Genomic DNA, 19,530 nt, shown 5'->3' on the forward strand with positions numbered 1-19,530 from the left:
TCCTTAAATGGTGGACATCCTAAATGCTGGGACTCCACTCTGAACATGCCCCCCCCCTGCTGTCGAAGGGCTGGGTTGAGCGCAGTGCAGTGATCCGTTCTTCCCGCCCGGCTGCATCGGGCTCTCAAAACCCAGCCAAGATCCCCTTGTTGCAGCTGAATTCCTTCCCCGTTTGGTGATTGCATCTTGGCGCTGGTTTGGTGGCGTTTGGGCTGTGGGGAGAAGGTGGCACCAGACCAGCTTGTGAAAGAATATGAGCCGGGGTCACCGGTTGAGGGTGGCTTCTCTTTGGCCCGTGAGCATCTCAGGGCAAAGGCTGCCTCGGTTTCCCTTGAGCCTCGTCGACATGATTCAGCAATAGGAGACTGAACCAAAAGGGACATCTTGTAGGGCCTTTCTTGGGGCCCTCCCTCCTTTAAAAAAAAACAGCTGGCTAGGTAGATGCCCTGAGTGTAAAGAAGGGCAGGGGTAGTCAAACTGCGGCCCTCCAGATGTCCATGGACTACAATTCCCATGAGTCCCTGCCAGCGAATGCTGGCAGGGGCTCATGAGAATTGTAGTCCATGGACATTTGGAGGGCCGCAGTTTGACTACCCCTGTCACAGACTGTAGAAAACTTTTTTTTTTAATTTAATATTAATGTTTGAGGAAGAAATCTATTTGTGTGATATTGAGGAAGGGTTGACCCTGGCAGCAACTGGCAGCAAGGTATTTATTTTTTTATTTTGGTAAACATGCTTTAGCGTGGTGTCATAATTCAGAGCAATGGAGAACTGGGTTTGATCCCCCACTACTCCTCCACAGGAAGCCAGCTGGGTGATGGTGGTCTGGTCACTGTTCTCTCAAAACTGTTGCTCTAGCCCGTCAAGCCCAGTTCTCAGAGCAGTTCTCTCAGAGCTCTCCCAGCTGCACCTGCCTCACCGGGTCTCTGCTGTGGAAGGGAAAGGTATTTGTAAGCCACACGGGGACTCCTTCAGTTTGTGAAAAAAGCAGGGAATGAAAAAACCTTCAGGAAAGTGCAAACAGTTACTCGGTGCATGAATGCTTGACATACCAAGTGCATATAATCTATGTATTTGCCTGCGTGCGTGAAGAGTGTTACAGTCCTGGTGAATCGGGGGCAGGGTTAGTCTGTGGGTGTGAAACCGTTGAGATCGTTTGGCTAGATGAGTGGCTGGAGTTGAACCCAGGTCACCTTCTTGTTGTGTCTCCATCTCCAAGATGGTTAGGAGTGCCTTTTCTTGGAAGAAGAAGCTGGGTTTCTATACTTTTCATTACCCAAAGGAGTCCCAAAGAGGTTTAGAGACACTTTTCCTCTTCCCATAACACACACCCTGTGAGGCAGGTAGCTCTGAGAGAACTGCTCTGCAAGAAAAGGTCTAACAGAACCATGTCTGGCCCAAAGTCATCCGGCTGGTTGCACGTGGAGGAACGGGGAATTGAACCTGGCTTTCCAGATAAGAGAGCCTTTTGTGGCGCAGAGTGGTAAGGCAGCAGACACGCAGTCTGAAAGCTCTGCCCATGAGGCTGGGAGTTCGATCCCAGCAGCTGGCTCACGGTTGACTCAGCCTTCCATCCTTCCGAGGTCAGTAAAATGAGTACCCAGCTTGCTGGGGGGTAAACGGTAATGACTGGGGAAGGCACTGGCAAACCACCCCGTATTGAGTCTGCCAAGAGAACGCTAGAGGGCGTCACCCCAAGGGTCAGACATGATACCTTTACTTTTACCTACCTTCCAGATAATAGTCCTCCACGCTACACCACGTTGGCTCTCGGTGTAAGGCGGAGGGAGGCAGAAACCTTTTCCTCTCCGGCTGGTTTTCCTGCTGAAGAAAGCCAACCTTATGTTGTTCTGAGCCCCACACTGCTGAAAAATAGGTAGCACGTTTCCCCTCCCCCATCAGAAACAAAAGCAAAAGTGGCATTTTACAGCATGAATCCGGAAAGAGGGTAACCCAAGTGACAAGGTGGTTGGAGCACCTTTCCTGGGAAGAAAGGCTGAAAAGTCAGGCACAGGGTTGGTGTCGAAAATAACGGGGCTTGGAGGATGTGGACTGGGAACTTTCCCTCCCAAAACACCAGCACTCGAGGGCATCTAATGAAGCTGAAGGACAGTAGATTTGGGTTGGACACAAGGAAGTCCTTCCTTACGCAGTGAGGGATTAAATGGGGTGAGGATGGGGTTTAGGGAAGGTGGGAGGGATTTTTACTTAATGTTTCATTGTTTTTAATTGTATTTTAATGGATGTTGTGAGTTGCCGTGGACTAACTGGCTAGGAGCGGCGGCATAGAAATATGATATTTAAACCACTCCTACGGAGCGGTATAAATAAAAGAGTAAGGGCAAGGTGGGAGGAGAAAGGGGCGGGCCGAGTCCGTGATAAAAAGCCACAAAGTGGCTCCTGATTGGCCTCTCCGAGTGTCACTCCGGACCCAAGTGGCTCCCCATTGGCCACTTGGCCCATCCTCAACTCTGCAGTGCGGTGAGTCGGTCGGGGGAAGAGGCTTCGCGACACGGCGGCCCTGCTCCTTTCCCACTGCTGAGGCAGCCACCTTGGCGTGGGAGGGGGGTGGCGCCAAGCCTTTGAGAGACTTCGCCGCCAGGAGAGTAGCAGCCGGGGGGAGGGGATGCTGGGAACCGAGGCTGCCACATGGGGGGGAGAAGGGGCCGCCTGGGACGCAGCAGCGGGGGGGAGGCCTGCAGCCAGCCCTGCACATACCCCCGCCCCACTGGCACCCAGGCTAGCACCCATTGTATTTTAGAATACAGTGGGCTTTGCCGCTAGTTAATTAATAAACAAATAACCTGGGGATTCCCCGGGGCTCTGTGAGGGCTCCCTAAGGGCTCCCCAGCCTTCCCCCTGTATTCTGCCTGAATGGACTCATCCACAAGGTATTCCTGGTATTGCTGTGAAAGGAGGGGACTGGACGCTTCCATTAACCTGGGGGTGATGTCCTTGTGTGGCTGTTGCGGCCTGGATGTCTACTCCTGGCTTCCTTTCTCTGCCTCAGTCCCTCAGTCCTCTGCTTTGCATCTGAGATCTGGCAGATTAGCCTAGCCTGGACCATCTAGGTCAGGGGTAGTCAAACTGCGGCCCTCCAGATGTCCGTGGACTACAATTCCCAGGAGCCCCTGCCAGCGAATGCTGGCAGGGGCTCCTGGGAATTGTAGTCCACGGACATCTGGAGGGCCGCAGTTTGACTACCCCTGATCTAGGTTAAGGTGGCCACAAGCATACACTGCATTAAAAGGAGATTAGGCAGATTCATGAAGGCTACTAGTTATGATGACTGAAGGGAACCTCCATGTTCAGAGGCAGTCAGACTTTGAATCCCAGAGCCGTAAGGCAACATCAGGAGCAAGCCTTGGCTTCTCTACCCTTTTGTTGGTCTTCCAGAGGAACTGGCTGGCCAGTGTGTGGGACAGGAGGCTGGACTAGATGGTCTGATCCAACAGGGCGCTTAAATTTTTGCAGAAAAGTGGAACAAATTGGCATTCCTTCCCCTTCCTGGTCTTCTCTCTGATTAGGACCCCTGCCTGGTAAATTTACAAGGGCGTCTTGCGCGAAAGTGCAGTGCATGCGCGATTTCAGCCGCACATGGCGCATGTGCGCATGCGCGGGCGCGCGGGCACACTGCGCGGGTGGGGCAATTGCCCTGCCAGTCCCCAGCCGGAAATGTAACAGCTAGTGCCGTGGCATCGCTCCTTGGTTCTGAGCTGCTATGGCGCTGCGAGGTTGTGGTTTGCTAGGAGCTTGTTTTTCATTACGGGTCCCAGAGAGCTTTCTGTTTCCTTTGCAGCACTGAAGCGTAGCCCGTTGTGGTTTCTTGGTCCTGCGAACAGGCCTCATTTGAACGCTTCCTTCCTTTGCAGCTAGCTGACCTTGGGTGTCACTGTCAGAAAGCATCATTGTTGGCTCTTCACAGTCTACTTTGAGGTATCATGTTTTGGATACTGATTGCTGGATCCACTTTTTTCTGAAAATCGTAGCAGGGTGCGATCCAGAAAACACTTGGGGCAGTGCTTGGAAGGTGGCTGGATTCCCACTGGGCAGCTCTAGAAAGAAATCCTGGGTCATTTGACAACTACATTTTTAGATCCACCTCAAATCTTGGGTGTCAAAGATCATATATGCAGAATATAATTTGGAAATGTACTGGAGCAGGCACCTGTTTTGGCCAAAGACAGCTGTACAGCTCATTTAATTTGTTTTTGTTTTTTTTTTTTTTTTAGTTTTTAAATTTATGTTTGGTTTGATCTGATGAAATGTCTGAAGAATGCTTCAGATTGTCATATGTGTAGACCAGGGGTAGTCAAACTGCGGCCCTCCAGATGTCCATGGATTCCAGTTCCCAGGAGCCCCTGCCAGCATTCGCTGGCAGGGGCTCCTGGGAATTGTAGTCCATGGTCATCTGGAGGGCCGCAGTTTGACTACCCCTGGTGTAGACTGTTATGTATTAGACACCACAGACTAGAGATGAAGGACTTGAGTTGTCATAGTAAAGTTAGGCAAAAGTAATTATGTATGTACTAGAATTAAAGCCCATTGTAGCTGATACAAAGGCCGCTAGCGGGAGGGAAGGGAGAAAATAGCAGAGAGAGAGGGAGGTAGAAAGGAAGAGAGTGATTAAGATAGAGAGAGCTTGGCATTGGGAAGAGGAAGGGGAGGGGTTGTCCAGTCTGTAAGGGCATGAGGTTGACTATGTGTGTGGTGTGGGGAGTTGTGGTGGTGTGGTGACAAATGAGGGTGTGTGTGTGGATTGATGGGTGTCTAGAACCTGTGGTTTGGAATGGTCATTGAATGTGGGAGAGGACTGACCTATGGAGATTGTGGCATAGTGGTTACAGATGAGCTTTCCAGTGCCTTGTCTTCAGATAGGTGAAGGGAAAATCAGACTGGAGATTGGATGGTGGATGATGGCCTAAAGGTTAATACCAAGACCTTGAACTTGATCCGAGCTGCAACGGGCAACCAATGCAGCTGCCTCAGCACAGGCTGGGTATGGGTCCTCCAGGATGTCCCAGTGAGGACCCTAGCAGCCACAGTTTACACTGGATGCTTTTTTCGGATCAAGGGCAAGGGTAGGCCTGCATAGAGCAAGTTACAGAAATCCATTCAATTGTAGTCTCAGGGTGGTGGTTTTATATATTGACTGTTTTATGTTTTTAAGGTTCTCTGTATGTTGTGGTGTTATTTAATTCATTTGTATGCTGCCTTTCTGCTCAATGAGGACCAGAAACAGCTACCGTCCTTCTCTCTTCCATTTCATCCTCAACAACCCTATGAGGTAGGCTAGAGTAAGAGAGTGTGACCTGCCCAAGGTGTGAGTTTCCATAGCATGAATGTGAGCTTCCATAGCATGAATGGAGATTCGAACTCTGGTGTCCCAGATGCTAGTTCAATCCCTTTAGCCTCTATACCACACTTGCATGTAATGACCTACCATCTCGAACAGCCTTTCTTGACTTTTCTACCATTAAGAAACCCCTGAAACATTCTTCAGGCTTTGAGAAACCCCAGAAGTGGCATGATCATGCAGAATATGGTTGGTAAGCAGAGCTGGTCACATCACTTGATAAATGTTTAACAAATTAAATAAATATATAGAAAATGAATACACCTGCAACCACTCAGGAAACCCTTCCCCGGACGTCAAGAAACTCCAGGGTTTCACGAAACCCTAGTTGAGAAAGCCTGATTTAGAAGGTGCTCCAACTATTATGTGCAGGCTTTGAAAAAAATGGATAGCAGTTGATGATAAACAGAACAGAGAATGTGTTTTCGACATGCAGAAGTGCTGAGTTCAGTCCCTGGCATCTCCAATTAGAACAGTCTTTCTCAGATTTTTTTACCATTGAGAAACCTCAGCATGGACATTAAAGTCCCCAATACCAAAAGCCTGAGAAACTGCATAGTCCAGGTGGTCACAGTCTCCAGCAGGCCCGACAGAGCAGCTGGTGGTACGTTGGGCAGACGGTACACCTACCAGATGGCCAAGTTGTTGACCAAATCCCTCCAAGACTGACACACTCTACCCCTGGGATTGACAGTGTCTGGACAGTCCTGAAAGTGAAGCCATACTGGCCTACTGTCACTCTCCCCCCCCCCCTCACCAGAGGCCCGAGGCTGATGGAGGACCAAGAACCCAGGTGGAACCAGATCTTTCAAGGCGACACTCTCGCCTAAGTCTCAGTCGCACGCCAGGTCGACTCTGTGCTCCAAGAAATATTTGCAGAAGGCCGAAGTCTTGCTCTCAGTGGACCTGGCATTGCACAGCATCAGTGTCAGATGCACCCTGGCCTTCTCCCCCATGTATTTATGGATAGGACAGAGATTAGAAGGTTTGCAAGGATTACTACATCTCCCAGCCCTTCTGTTGTCAAATCTCTTCCCACCCTTATATCGCCTTTATGTGAGGCATATGGCATCAAAGAGACAGAGGTAGCCATTGTGTGGAATTGTTTCGTGTGTCTTTGGTAGCACGGTTGGCCATTGAATTGGTCACAGGTACACAGCGCTTTTCTTTGCATGCCGCCTCTTTATGTATGTGGGGGGGGGGGTTAAATTTAAAAATTATTTCGTGAAAATGCAGATAGAAAGCTTTACAAATTCATCTTCAGTTCCCTAAATCAAATAGATGGGAAGTTCACTTTGCCCTCCTAGTCAGAAGAACATTTGATTTATTAAACTTATTTCCCTGCAACTTACAGGTTTCTTAACAAAAAAGAAATTATTCTTAAAAGCCACTCTTCCCTGTCTAGCACAGAGAAGTTCACAACAATATATTTATAATAAATTATTAAACAATTTAAAGCCAGTTTACTGCAATGGTTATGAGCAGCGGCTTCTAACCTGGTGAGCCGAGTTTGATTCCTCCGCTCCTCCACATACTTTCAGCTGGGTAACCTTGGGCTAGTCCTGTTAGAGCTGTTCTCACTGAGCAGTTCTTTCAGAGCTCTCTCAGCCTTACAGGGTGTTTGTTGTGGGGAGAGGAAAGGGAAGGCGAATGTAAGCCGCTTTGAGAATCCTTTGGGTAGAGAAAAGCAGCATATAAGAACCAACTCTTCTTCTTCTTCTGTTCTGACCAAGCAGTAATATCAGGGCTCTCTCAGCCTCCCCTCCCTCACAGGGTGTCTGTTGTTGGGAGAGGAAAGGGAAGGCGACTGTAAGCCGCTCTGAGACTCCTTTGGGTAGAGAAAAGCGGCATATAAGAACCAGTTATTCTTCTCCTTCAGTAATTCTCCTTCAGTATTCTCCTCCTTCGAGGCCTGAAAATTGTTTCACGAGTTTCTCAACAGTAAAAAAGTTGAGCAAGGCTGCTTTAGATCATTGATGAAGGGTCCGGTGGTTTGGGTGCAATGTTTGGATCTCCTCTTGACGCGTTGCTATCGGAGACTGCCTTTCCCAGGAACTTTGGTCTGCACAAGCTGGTCCGGGCTGCTTTGAGGCACACCTGTTTCAGTAAATATCATCAACCCAAAGGTGTGGCGTCACCTTCACCGCCCCCTAGCTTATTACGGCAGCAATTAAATCGGCTTCCTTTCCACAAAGTGGCTTTGATAGATTGAGGAGGGTGTGTGCACAGCCCATGGCTGGAAAGTGAATCGGACCTCTTTCCCGGGGAACTGGTAACTTTCTGTTGCACGGGGCTTTGGGATCTGGAATTGTGCTGTCTTGGAGAACATAAGAGAGGGAATCCGGTGTGAAGCACTCCCAACCTTGTCTGGAGTAAGAATAGCTTTCAGATGAGCGCACAGGCTGGCTTGTGAAAGCAAAGTAGGAAGCTTTTTCTCTAGTTGCAAGATTGTCGTTGTTATTTTTGTCCCAGCCTTCCTCTCAGCGGCACATTTCCCCCTGAAATCAGAATTGGTTTCTGAAAGGTCCACCACACCCGCTGATGAAATGTCATTTTGGCTTTTGAAGACAGCTGAAGATTTGCATAACTCAAACAGCTGTCTCTTCTCCTTGGCAGCTCACCTTGTTTAGCTGGTCTTTCTCCTCACAAAGCTTATTTTATTATTTTATTTAGTTTCTGCATATCCTACCTTTCTTTTCCAATGGGGGCCCAGAATGGCATACAGCAGTGGTCCCCAACCTCCGGTCTAGGGACCGGGACCGGTCCATGGATCAGTCCTCCTCTCCGGCTGCTGCAAACAAAGTGTCCGAGAAGTGCTCAAGATCATTGCTCATCAACCCCCGGTCCGGGGACCGGGACCGGTCCGTGGATCAGTCAGAACCGGGCCATAGCTCCTCGTCCTCCTCCCTGGCTGCTGCCTTGGGGACTGCCCTGCCACTCTGCTACCGGCTCACCTTTGGTGCTCTCCAGCGGCCCCCATGGCTGGGCCTCCCCCTCAGCATGGCACTGCACAGCTGCTGCTGGCAGTGTCCCCCAGCGGGCGGCAGGAAGTCAGGGAGCTGGCAGGAAATCAAGTGGAGCAGAGGCTCAGGCAGTGGTGACATCCCTCGGCAAAAGACTACCCCCCCCCAGGCCTCAGTAAAATTGTCAAGTGTTGACTGGTCCCTGGTGATAAAAAGGTTGGGGACCACTGGCTTACAGCATTCTTCCCTTTATATTCTCACAACTTCCCTGTGAGTTAGGTTAGGCTGAGAGAGTGCAGCTGGTCCAGCAGATTTTCATAGCACGAGTCAGGATTTGAACCTGGGTCCTCTGGCTCAGAGTCCCAAGTTTCTAACCACTTTACCTCATTGGAGAACCCCCAGAAAAAAATTCAAAAAAACTGGTTTAAAACTTGGGCCTCCCCACAGTGACACCTGTGCATTGCAAATGATTCCTGGGGGGAAATAACTTTTGGTGATGTTGGAGGAGAATGGCTATGAGGTCATTATTTGAAAACGTGCCCTTAAAGAAGACGGAGAGCTGTTTTTCGTACCCCGCTTTTCACTACCCGAAAGAGACCCGAAGGGGCTTACAAACACATTTCCTTTCTTCTCCCCCCAGCAGACACCCTGTGAGATAGGTGGGGCTGAGGGAGCTCTAAGAGAACAGTTCTGACTAGCCCAAGGTCACCCAGCTGGCTGCATGTGGAGGAGTGGAGAATCTAACCCAGGGGTAGTCAAACTGCGGCCCTCCAGATGTCCATGGACTACAATTCCCATGAGCCCCTGCTGGCAGGGGCTCATGGGAATTGTAGTCCATGGACATCTGGAGGGCCGCAGTTTGACTACCCCTGATCTAACCCGTTTCTCAGGATTAGAGTCCGCCCTCTTTAACTGCTACACCAGTGGTTCTCAACCTGGAGGTCAGGACCCCTTTGGGGGGTCGAACAACCCTTTCACAGGGGTCACGGCAGGGTGAACAGCATGGCCAGGGGGTGGGGGCACCGCCACTGTTACTCCTCCTCCTGCAAACGCCACACAACAGCCTTGCAGAGTAGATCAAAATAGAGCATTTGTCGGTCTCGAGCAGCGGAAAAGAGTGAGATCGGCATGGTGAGATAAGAGGCAGAACTGAACTGAGAAACCCCTGGGGGAAAAAAAACAATTTATATACTATCATGACCAATGGATTTTCACAGCATAGGTCAGTTTTGGTTTAATTTATGTGAAAGAGCACTTGCTTAATTTTATGGTTGGGGGTCACCTCAACAGGAACTGTATTAAAGGGTCACGGCATTAGGAAGGTTAAGAACCACTGCGCTATACCATGCTCGCTCTGAGAAAAAAACATTATACTGATCATCCTGAAAGAGAAAATGCCTCATGAACAGTTTTCCTCACTATTCCAATTATTTTACGGATTTCCTCAGAAAATATACCAGGGAAGGAGGGCTCCTTTCTTTTGCCTCCTGTGAAGATCTCTGGACTTTTCTATCTGTAATATGGATACTCCCCACCCCCTTACTGTGACTTCCTGCCTGTGACTCTTCTCTGATAAACTGTGCAGCTTGACTTCATCTTTCCCTTGCTGTTTGTTTCCTTAATTGGGACAAGCTGAAGCTCTGTAGTTGTTTTGTGTGTGTCTGTGTCTGTAGACATTTATATTTGCAAGGCGAGGAATCAGCTCTGAAACTCAGGTTCTGCGACTGACAAGTCCTTTGATCATCCAGATGTTACGTCACAAGATTCAAGCGACGCTTTGCGAGAATTGGCGAACATACACCCAGCTAACATACACCGCAGGAGCTGCGGAGGGAGTCTGCGATCTTTCCCCTCCTGCCTTAACGGACTCAGCCACAAGCAAGGGAACTTGTTGCTTCCATTTCTCCCCCTCCAGAGCATGAATGAGTTCTCTCAGGGCATCTGTGCTTGGGAGAGGACGGAGCCTGCACACTTACTCCCACCTTAAACCACCTCCTGTGTCTCCCCGCTCAGTTCTCCTCAAACCTGACTGTGGGCAAATAACTTTCGGGGACATTGGAGGAGAATGGATATGAGGTCAGATTAGGGGTCTGACCTTCGGCTTGGTTTGGCCGCCTTGGCGATCACTGACGCCAGCACCGGCTTGTGCTCTGGTGAACGCCAAGGTGGCCAAACCGAGCCGAAACGCAACCCCCTAGTAGTGACGTCACTTCCGGTGATATGTCATTTCCAGGAGCCTGGCAGAGAGGCTGGGCCAGCTGACATCACTTCCGGGGGTCCTCCAAGCCTGAAGAATTATTTCAGGGGGTCCTTCCATGATCGAAAGGTTGAAAAGGGCTGCATTAGAGTGTTGGACCAAAGTCTGGTAAACCTGGATTCGAGTCCCAACTGGGCCCCGGGCGTTCGTTGAGTGTCCTTGGGCTAGTCACACACTGTCAGCTTCACCTATTATGATTATACTAGGCTGGAAGTGAAGCATGGTGCAGTCAGGAATATACCGGGTGCTAGATAGGGGCTTCTGGGGGGAGGACTTAAAAGGAGAGGCTCTGCCTGGCTCCCTAGCTCCTCCCAGGCGTCTCTCTGCATCCTGCAGGGGCAGGGCAATGAAAGAGCCGGGCAATGCTGCCCCAATGGGAGAGGTGCTGTCCGGCTCCCTAGCCCTGGCGCCGCCCCCATAGGGCATAGAGAGATTGCACTCTGCGTCCTGTGGCAGCGGGGGCTTTAAGGAGCCAGGTAGTGCCTCTCCCCATTGGGAGAGACACTGCCGGGCTTCCTGGCCCCAGCGCCACCCCTGCAGGCTGCAAAGAGATTTCTCTCTGCACTCCGCGGGGGAGGGGGACTTCTCCTGGTGCACCGAACATTTGAAAGGCTCCTGGCCGGGGAGGCTGGCTCTGGAGCCTTTCAAAAGTTCAGCATGCCGTGAGAAGTACCAATCATCTTTTATATTAATTATGATGATGATGATTGCATTTGCATACTGCCCTCCCATGCAAGGTTGTTACTATGAGAATAAAACAGAGAAGGGAATGAGGCAACCGGCTCTGGGTCCACGTTGTGGAGAAAGTAATAACTAATGAATGAAGTAATAAGGAAATCAGGCCAGGAAATAAAGTCCGAGTCCCGTAGCAGCTTTAAGACCAACAAGGATTTATTCAAGGTGTGAGCTTTCGGGTGCAAGCCCTCTTCGTCAGACTAAGAACTGACCATCATAACAGTGAGAATATATAAGCAAAAGTTAATCTTATTACATTAGTAAACTGTGTCACAGCATCCAAACACAGCCACATGATAACTCCCTGCCAAACCAGCCAATCAGTAGCCGTGTTGGTCTGAAGTAGCACGATAAAATCAGAGTCCAGTGGCACCTTGAAGACCAACAAAGATTTGATCAAGGCATGAGCTTTCGAGTGCAAGCACTCTTCGTCAGACTAAGAACTCACCATCATAACAGTGAGAATATATAAGCAAAAGTTAATTTTATTACATTAGTAAACTGTGTCACAGCATCCAAACACAGCCACATGATAACTCCCTGCCAAACCAGCCAATCAGTAGCCGTGTTGGTCTGAAGTAGCACGATAAAATCAGAGTCCAGTGGCACCTTGAAGACCAACAAAGATTTGATCAAGGCATGAGCTTTCGAGTGCAAGCACTCTTCGTCAGACTAAGAACTCACCATCATAACTGAGAATATTCAAGCAAAAGTTGGTCTTGTTACATTAGTAAACTGTGCCACAGCATCCAACTACAGCCACATGATAACTCCCTGCCAAACCAGCCAATCAGACCCCTTGAACCCATTTGTAGTTCACAAAGACATATATTAGAAATAAAATCAGAGCCCAGTAGCACCTTTAAGGCCAACAAAGAAATAAAACTGTCAAAGCCAGTGATCCATGGCTCACACCCTGCTATTTACTGCCGGCCCCATCTGTCCCCATACCAGTGTGAAACTTTCTTACAAGTAGAAGCTAAAGCTGGCAGCTATCTTGTCCTGGGACCAGAAAGTAGAATTCAAAATTACATTACATATTACTAACACTTAGAGGGGTTTGATTGGCTGGTTTGGCAGGGAGTTATCATGTGGCTGTGTTTGGATGCTGTGGCACAGTTTACTAATGTAATAAGACCAACTTTTGCTTGTATATTCTCACTGTCATGAAGGGAGTTCATAGTCTGATGAAGAGTGCTTGCACTCGAAAGCTCACACCTTGAATAAATCTTTGTTGGTCTTAAAGGTGCCACTGGACTCTGATTTTATCGTGCTACTTCAGACCAACACGGCTACGCATTTGAATCTAGCCCAGGAAATAGTTATTTCTCATGCAGGACTAGCACCATTCAAATCCTGTGCGCTTAGAATGGACGAATTTTGCGTTGGATTGTGCTGTGGGTCATCTAGAATTTACTTAAATTTGCCTTCTTACAGTCTGCCACCTCTTAACCAGTACACCAAGTTTTTCTTGTTATTATCGCTTGAACCTGTTCTGGGTCAAGGCTAGGGGTTTTGGATAGGACTGACCTACAGTGCTCTGTAAAGCAGCGGCCCCCAACCTTTTTGGGCCAGGGACTGATCCGCGAGGGGGGGAGAGGGAGGGTTGGGTGCCGGCGTGCCAGTAGGCGCAAACACGCATGCACGGAGCTGCCATGCAAATATGTACGTGCAGAGCTGTTGCGCCTGCGCATTTCTGCCCGCCAGTGCTGTGGCATCCGCGCTTCCCCCCCTCCCCCGCAGCGCAGCTCTCTCTGCATCAGGTGTGATCGGCTGCTTTCGTGGCCGATGGCTCCTGGCGCAGCAAGCTCCAAGCTGCAGGGGGGGGGAGAGGGAGGTGCCTCCCTCCCGCCCGCCACGGCCCAGTACCATGGGTTTCACGGCCCGGTACCGGTCTGCAACCCGGGGTTTGGGGACTCCTGCTCTAAAGGGCAGAGTTAGGCAACGTGGCGAGGGTTCGTTGTCTAGTGCTGAATCACACTTCTTGCCCTCTGGTGCCAGAAGGAGGGCTCCTGAGCCCAGTTAGAGAACCTGGTTTTAATTGGGGTCTTCAGGATGAGTTTTGGAGAGTTCATGAATTACTAATCCGAAGCCAAATGTATGGAGAGCATTGATTTTCAAGCAAGAAGGGAGATGAACCGGAGCAATACGGGGCATGCAATCCCCAGGCCGTATGTGGCTCGTAACCCCATAGATTACACATCTGTGCCATTCCTAGTTGTCACAGCAGAGTTCACTGCAATAAACAGCCCCAGAGCTAAGTGGCCTGCCTAGGAGATTTATGGCCACTCTCTATCTAGGACTTAATTCAGGTGTAAACACCGCAGGTTATAATTAAAGTGTGTTTAGCAAGCTGTTAACCTAGGGTGGAGAGCCACGCTCTGAACAACTTTTTCTATTCCATGTATCACAGCCTACACCTTCCGTTCTTCTCTTTGCAGTCCTGTGGTTCAGGGGAGATATTTCTGGGTTGGCCAGTACCTCGAGTTAACAAAAAAGCCTGACGTTCCGCTCTTTAAGTTATGGTTTCTAGCTTTGGGAAATGGGCATTGGGCTATCTTAGAGCAGGGGTAGTCAACCTGTGGTCTTCCAGATGTTCATGGACTACAATTCCCATGAGTCCCTGCCAGCGAACACTGGCAGGGGCTTGTGGGAATTGTAGTCCATGGACATCTGGAGGACCACAGGTTGACTACCCCTGTACGTGACAGATCTCCCCCCCTGATCTTTTGGAGCCTGCAGGCATCTTTTGAGTTTGGGCCCAGTGTGTTGGGCATGGCACCAGCCAATATGGATGCTGTAGGACAGGGGTAGTCAAACTGCGGCCCTCCAGATGTCCATGGACTACAATTCCCACAAGCCCCTGCCAGCATTCGCTGGCAGGGGCTTGTGGGAATTGTAGTCCATGGACACCTGGAGGGCCGCAGTTTGACTACCCCTGCTGTAGGAGGTGGAGCCACGCATGAAATGGCCGCCCTCACTCACTTTCAGTCACAAAGTGAAGATTCTTTCTTTCTGGTGACAGCGGATATTTAAAAATCTGCACAGCCAATTAAATTTCCACTGGCCATTCGGAAAGGCCAGATGGAAGAGCCCATGGCAGCACTGAACACTTTGGTACCTGTCGTAGATGCTTAACGGGGCAGCCGTGCTGGTGGGTGTGGTCTGGACTGGAGCAAGGGTAGTCAACCTGTGGCCCTCCAGATGTCCATGGACTACAATCCCCATGAGCCCCTGCCAGCGTTTGCTGGCAGGGGCTCATGGGAATTGTAGTCCATGGACATCTGGAGGACCACAGGTTGACTACCCCTGGTCTGGAGGACAAATGTTCTCGGTGTTTTCCTTCCCCATTGTGTTCTAAGCTTCAGGGGTGTGGAACAGTATTAATTAAGCTAACTGAAGGATGTTTTTTCTTTAAAAAATCTCGTGCTTCAGTCACACAAGTCCCTGTCGAGTCTGCAGTATGATGTGGAACCCAGACAATGCGTTTGCTGTTTAGTAGTTGAGAGCTGGCCCCTGAGCAGAGAGGCAGATTGGCACAAGAGGGCTCAGCAAACACTGGGGTGGGTGGGGGGGGGCCGGGTTTGCAGGAATTACAGTTTTGGAAGGAAAAAGGAAGGAACCTGAGTTAACACTGGGATATGAGCTAACATCACAATTGAATGAATAAGTAAGCCGGCTTACTGGAGTTGAGGCTCTTTGGTGTGTCAGAGCTGAGCCAGGTGCAGGAGAAGGTTGATCCAGCCGCGGCTGGCCTCCTTCCACCTGGTTGCTCCCTCCACTCTATCGCTGTGCCAAAGGTGCAAGGGAGTAGGCAGGAAGAGGCTGGGAAGCCTCAGCAGGTGTGGGGGTAGAGAAAGATGGGCAGCCGAATGAGTCTGTCTGTAGCAAATGGAAAAGATCCAGCAGCACCTGGAAGACTTTTTTTAAAAATTGTGGCAAGGGAGGAGCTTTTGTGAGTCATGACACACTCCTTCAGATACAGTTAGAACAGCCTTTCTCAACTATTTTACTGTTGAGAAACCCCTGGAACATCCTTCAGGCTCCAAGAAACCCCAGGAGTGGTACCATTGTGCAGAATTTGGTTGGGAAGCAGAGCTGTGGACATGCCCACCTGAGGCCCCTCCCCTTCCCACCCCCTCCAGGCCCATCATTGACCATTTGGGGAGAGGTGGGTCGACATGACCCTCTATGGTCATATCACTCAACAAATGTTCAACAATTTTTTTAAAAAGTATCTCAAAATATGATGAACCCCCACCCATTCCAGAAACCCTTCCGGGGCCCTCAAGAAAGCCCAGGGTTTCACAAAACCCTGGTTGAGAAAGCCTGCCTTAAAGACTAACATAATTCGGGTCAGGGGAGGAGCTATCGTGAATCACGGCTCACTTCTTCAGATACAGCTGGAACACGATAGATCAAGATGGGGAGCCATGTTGGTTTGCCGAAGGAATAGCAAAGAACTGTTGCCTGGGGGCATAGTTTCTCCGCAGGTGGAAGTGCTAGTGGAAGGCGTTGTTGCCTGGCGTAGATGTGCCCCCTTTGCCTTGCTTACGCACACGGGATCTGTGGCAGTAGCGTTTTATGGACTCCTTTGATTTGAAGTGTGTTTTAGGGTTGGGCGCTTCGGCAGCCACGGCGCTGGCTGGTTCGGGCGCGAACGGTCTCTTTAGGCCAACGGCCAACCCTAGTTTTGTGCAAGTTTTTGTTCATCAATTATGCAACGGAGCAAATACAATCCCGCTAAGGCAAGCAAAGGGAAGCTCGGCTAAGTGCTCTGCACCAAAACTGATGCAATGCCGTTGAGTTTCCCGTGTATCTCCCAACCCCCCTCTCCCCGGCAGCATCATGTTTTGGGGATTTCTTTTATAAAAATGCGTCTTCCTTGGCTCACTTCCCAGAATGGATGGCAACCGAAGAGTTGCAAGCGTACCTAATAGGGCAGAGCCACAGAAAAACCACGTACCTCCTCCCCCCCCCCCCGTCCTCCAGTTAGGAGAAAAATGAATGCGCCTTAGTCCTAACATTCCTTGAATTTGGTCATTCCACTGAGTCGCCGTGCCCTTTCTTTTAAAGGTAACTTTGAGTTATGGCATCGGTTGTGTTCTGCTCCTGAGCTACTGAAAATGGCCCTGTGTAATTTACTCTTTCTTCTCCATTGAAATTCTTTTTTTTTTTTTACCACTCTCCTGATTCACTTGTTAGGCACCTTCTACTCACGTCTGCCGTCAATATACACTTAGTTTGCCTCAGCCCACAAAGGGGAATACCCCCCCACACACACACACGCGCACCCTTTTGCTGTAATAGATTCCGGCGGGTGGCCGTGTTGGTCTGAAGCAAACCTATCCAAGCCTTTAAAACCATCAGCAGTTTTATTCAAGGGATAAGCACCCATGTGCATGCGCTCTTGGTCAGATACCCCCAGAAGCTGATGCCTTGAATCAAATTTTGTTGGTCTTAAAGGTGCTCCCAGACTCGAACTTTGTTCTTTTGTTATAATAAGTGATGATCCCTGGTCCATGGGAAGTGTGCCTGATCTCAGCAAGGGCCAGGGTCTTTCTAGTCCTGGCCCCTACTTTGTGGATTGAACTCCTGGAAGAGCTGAGGGCCCTGTTGGGGCTATCACTATTCTGCAGGGCCTGCAAGACAGAGCTGGTCCACCAGGCATTTGGCTGAGGCCAGGGCCTAGTCTGCACATACAGGATAATGCACTTTCAATGTGCTTTGGCAGCTGGATGTTCCTGTGCAGAACAGGAAAGTCTACTTCTAAAGCGCATTATCTATTGTGTGCAGACTAGGCCCAGGGCAAGGAAGATCCACTGGGTCCCTCCTCCGGACACCCTGCCTGAGGCATTGGGTTGAAGGATCCATCCAGTTTGCTGAGGGATGGGACTATGGGGTGGTGGGAATTTTATGTATTTTACATGGGGGTTTTATTGTATTTTATGCTCCTGTTTGTACACTGCCAGGAGCCAGCTGTGTTGAGTGTGGCTGTCAATAAATATAATCAATAAATAAAGATAAAATAAATTGGCTACTCATTTTTATAACAGTGCACTGCAGACCAACAAGTTTTTGTTGTAGCATAAGTTTTCGTGGCGTAGCGTAAGTTTTCGTGGCTTAGAGCAGTGGTCCCCAACCTGCGGTCAGCGGCCCGGTGCCGGGCTGCGAAGGCCATGGCGCCGGGCCGCGGTTCTCTCTCCCCGCCCCCCCGCAGTAAAAAACTTCCCGGGCCGCAAACTTGCGGCCCGGGAAGCTTCTTACTGCGGGAGGGGGGGGGGAATGGGAATCAGGACCGTGCTGCGCATCGCGCATGCGCGGCACGGCCGAAATTGCGCATGCGCGGCACTTTCGCCCATGAGCGCATGCGCGAAAGTGCCATGCATGTGTGATTTCGGCCGTGCATGCGTGCAGCGCGGGCGTGGCCTCGCATGCGCACTGCGCGGGCGTGGCCGTCATCTGCCGGTCCCCAGCTGAAAAAAGGTTGGGGACCACTGGCTTAGAGGCTGTCCTGTCTGCACAGGGTGGGTGTGCAGAGTTTCGGCCTTCGGTTCTCCCGGCAGCCATTTCCGACTGACTCAGTGGACCAGCCAGTCACTTCCCCCAGCAAAACAGTCTTGAAACATCATCACTTTAAGGTTATGACTGAATGGTGCGCGAGCCTGTGTGTGTGCATGCACACGCTCTTGAGGAGTAACATAACGGTAAACGGATGGTGTATCGCACCTCTGAAAAGTGGCATCGGGACGGTTTGCTTTGCTTGCGTCTGACGTGTTTTACGTTTCGTTTTCCAGGCCTTTGTGTTGCTCAGCACTACCACCGCTCAGCCCAAGCTGACTTCCGAGCAGAACGCCATAAGCCCCTCCTCCGGCACGTACAGCCACTTCGACCGGGCCACCAATAGCGAACTGATTTGTGACAAATGTCCTGCGGGGACATTCGTGTCCAAGCACTGCACCAACACGACCTTAAGGGAGTGCAGCGACTGTCCCGGCGGGACCTTCACAAAGCACAAAAACGGGATCGAGAGATGCCACCCCTGCAGGAAGCCTTGCAAGCAGCCGACGGTCGAGAGAGCGCCGTGCACGGCTTGGGCCGATCGGGAATGTGCCTGCCCCCCCGGCCGCTTCCTCGCCAACGACACCTGCAACCCTTATTCCGAGTGCCCCGTCGGCTGGGGCGTCAAAAAGAAAGGTACCGACACGGAGGATGTCAGGTGCAAGCCGTGCCCTTCCGGCACTTTCTCTGATGTGCCTTCTAGCGTCCTGAGATGCCGAGCCTTCACCGACTGTTACAAGAAGAAGATGGTGGTGACGAAGCCGGGGACGAGAGAGACGGACAACATCTGTGGCCTTCCGCCCTCCCTCCTGAATGCTGCTGGGCTTTCCTCCCGCCCGGAAGAGGAGAAGGAACACCGCAGAGTGGCTGCTACCACTTCACTCCCCAAAGGTAGATCCAAAGCCCGGCCGAACGTCTGGCGCGTGGGGCCATTCAACATGTGCAGAAGTGCCCATCTCAGAGGGCAGTGGCTGCTACTCTGGAATGTCCTCCCCAAAGAAGCCTTAATGGCGGCCGCCTAATTTTAGACAAGATGGCTGCTGCCTCATTCACTATGGCTAGTTCCACAAGGGCAACGTTTCATGTTAAGCTGTTTATGCCAGGGTTTCCCATCTGGGGCTCTGTAAGAGCTCACCAGAAGGGAGAGCCAGCTTGGTGGAGTGCAGGATTTCTCATCTAGGGTTTCGTGAAACCCTGGGGTTTCTTTATACGCTTTTAAAATTTGTTTAACATTTATTTGGTGATATGACCATAGATGGTCACGTTTTCCCACCCACCCCCTCCCAGAAAGGCCAATGATGGGCCTGGAGGGGGTGAGAAAGGGAGGGGCTCTGGGTAGGCGTGTCTACAGCTTGGCTTCCCAACCATATTCTGCATGTTTGCGTCACTTCTGGGGTTTCTTGGAGCTGTAAGAGTATTTCAGGGGTTTCTCAACTGTAGGAGACAGAATCAGGATACAGGATGCTCTTGACAGGTTGGAAAACTGGGCTAAAATGAATTTCAGTAGTGATAAATGTAAAGTTCTTCATTTAGGTAGGAAAAATCAAATGCATCACTATAGGATAAGTGAGACTTACCTTGGCAGTAGTACGTCTGAAAAGGATATGGGGGTCTTAGCAGACCATACATTGAACATGAGCCAGCAGTGTGACTCAG

The 19,530-nt window shown here is 50.4% G+C and overlaps 1 protein-coding gene across 1 annotated transcript in view; it reads left to right on the forward strand.

The window, feature by feature from the left end:
• Nucleotides 1–19,530, forward strand: part of TNFRSF21 (TNF receptor superfamily member 21) — a 74,085-nt gene that overhangs the window by 1,350 nt on the left and 53,205 nt on the right. The window contains exon 2 of the mRNA XM_077317110.1: nucleotides 18,111–18,765. Within this exon, the coding sequence (XP_077173225.1) occupies nucleotides 18,111–18,765 (655 nt within the window). The remainder of the gene's footprint in view (nucleotides 1–18,110; nucleotides 18,766–19,530) is intronic.

The sequence above is a fragment of the Paroedura picta genome, chromosome 1 (genome assembly GCF_049243985.1).
Source record: "Paroedura picta isolate Pp20150507F chromosome 1, Ppicta_v3.0, whole genome shotgun sequence".
NCBI classification, from domain to species: Eukaryota; Metazoa; Chordata; class Lepidosauria; order Squamata; family Gekkonidae; genus Paroedura; species Paroedura picta.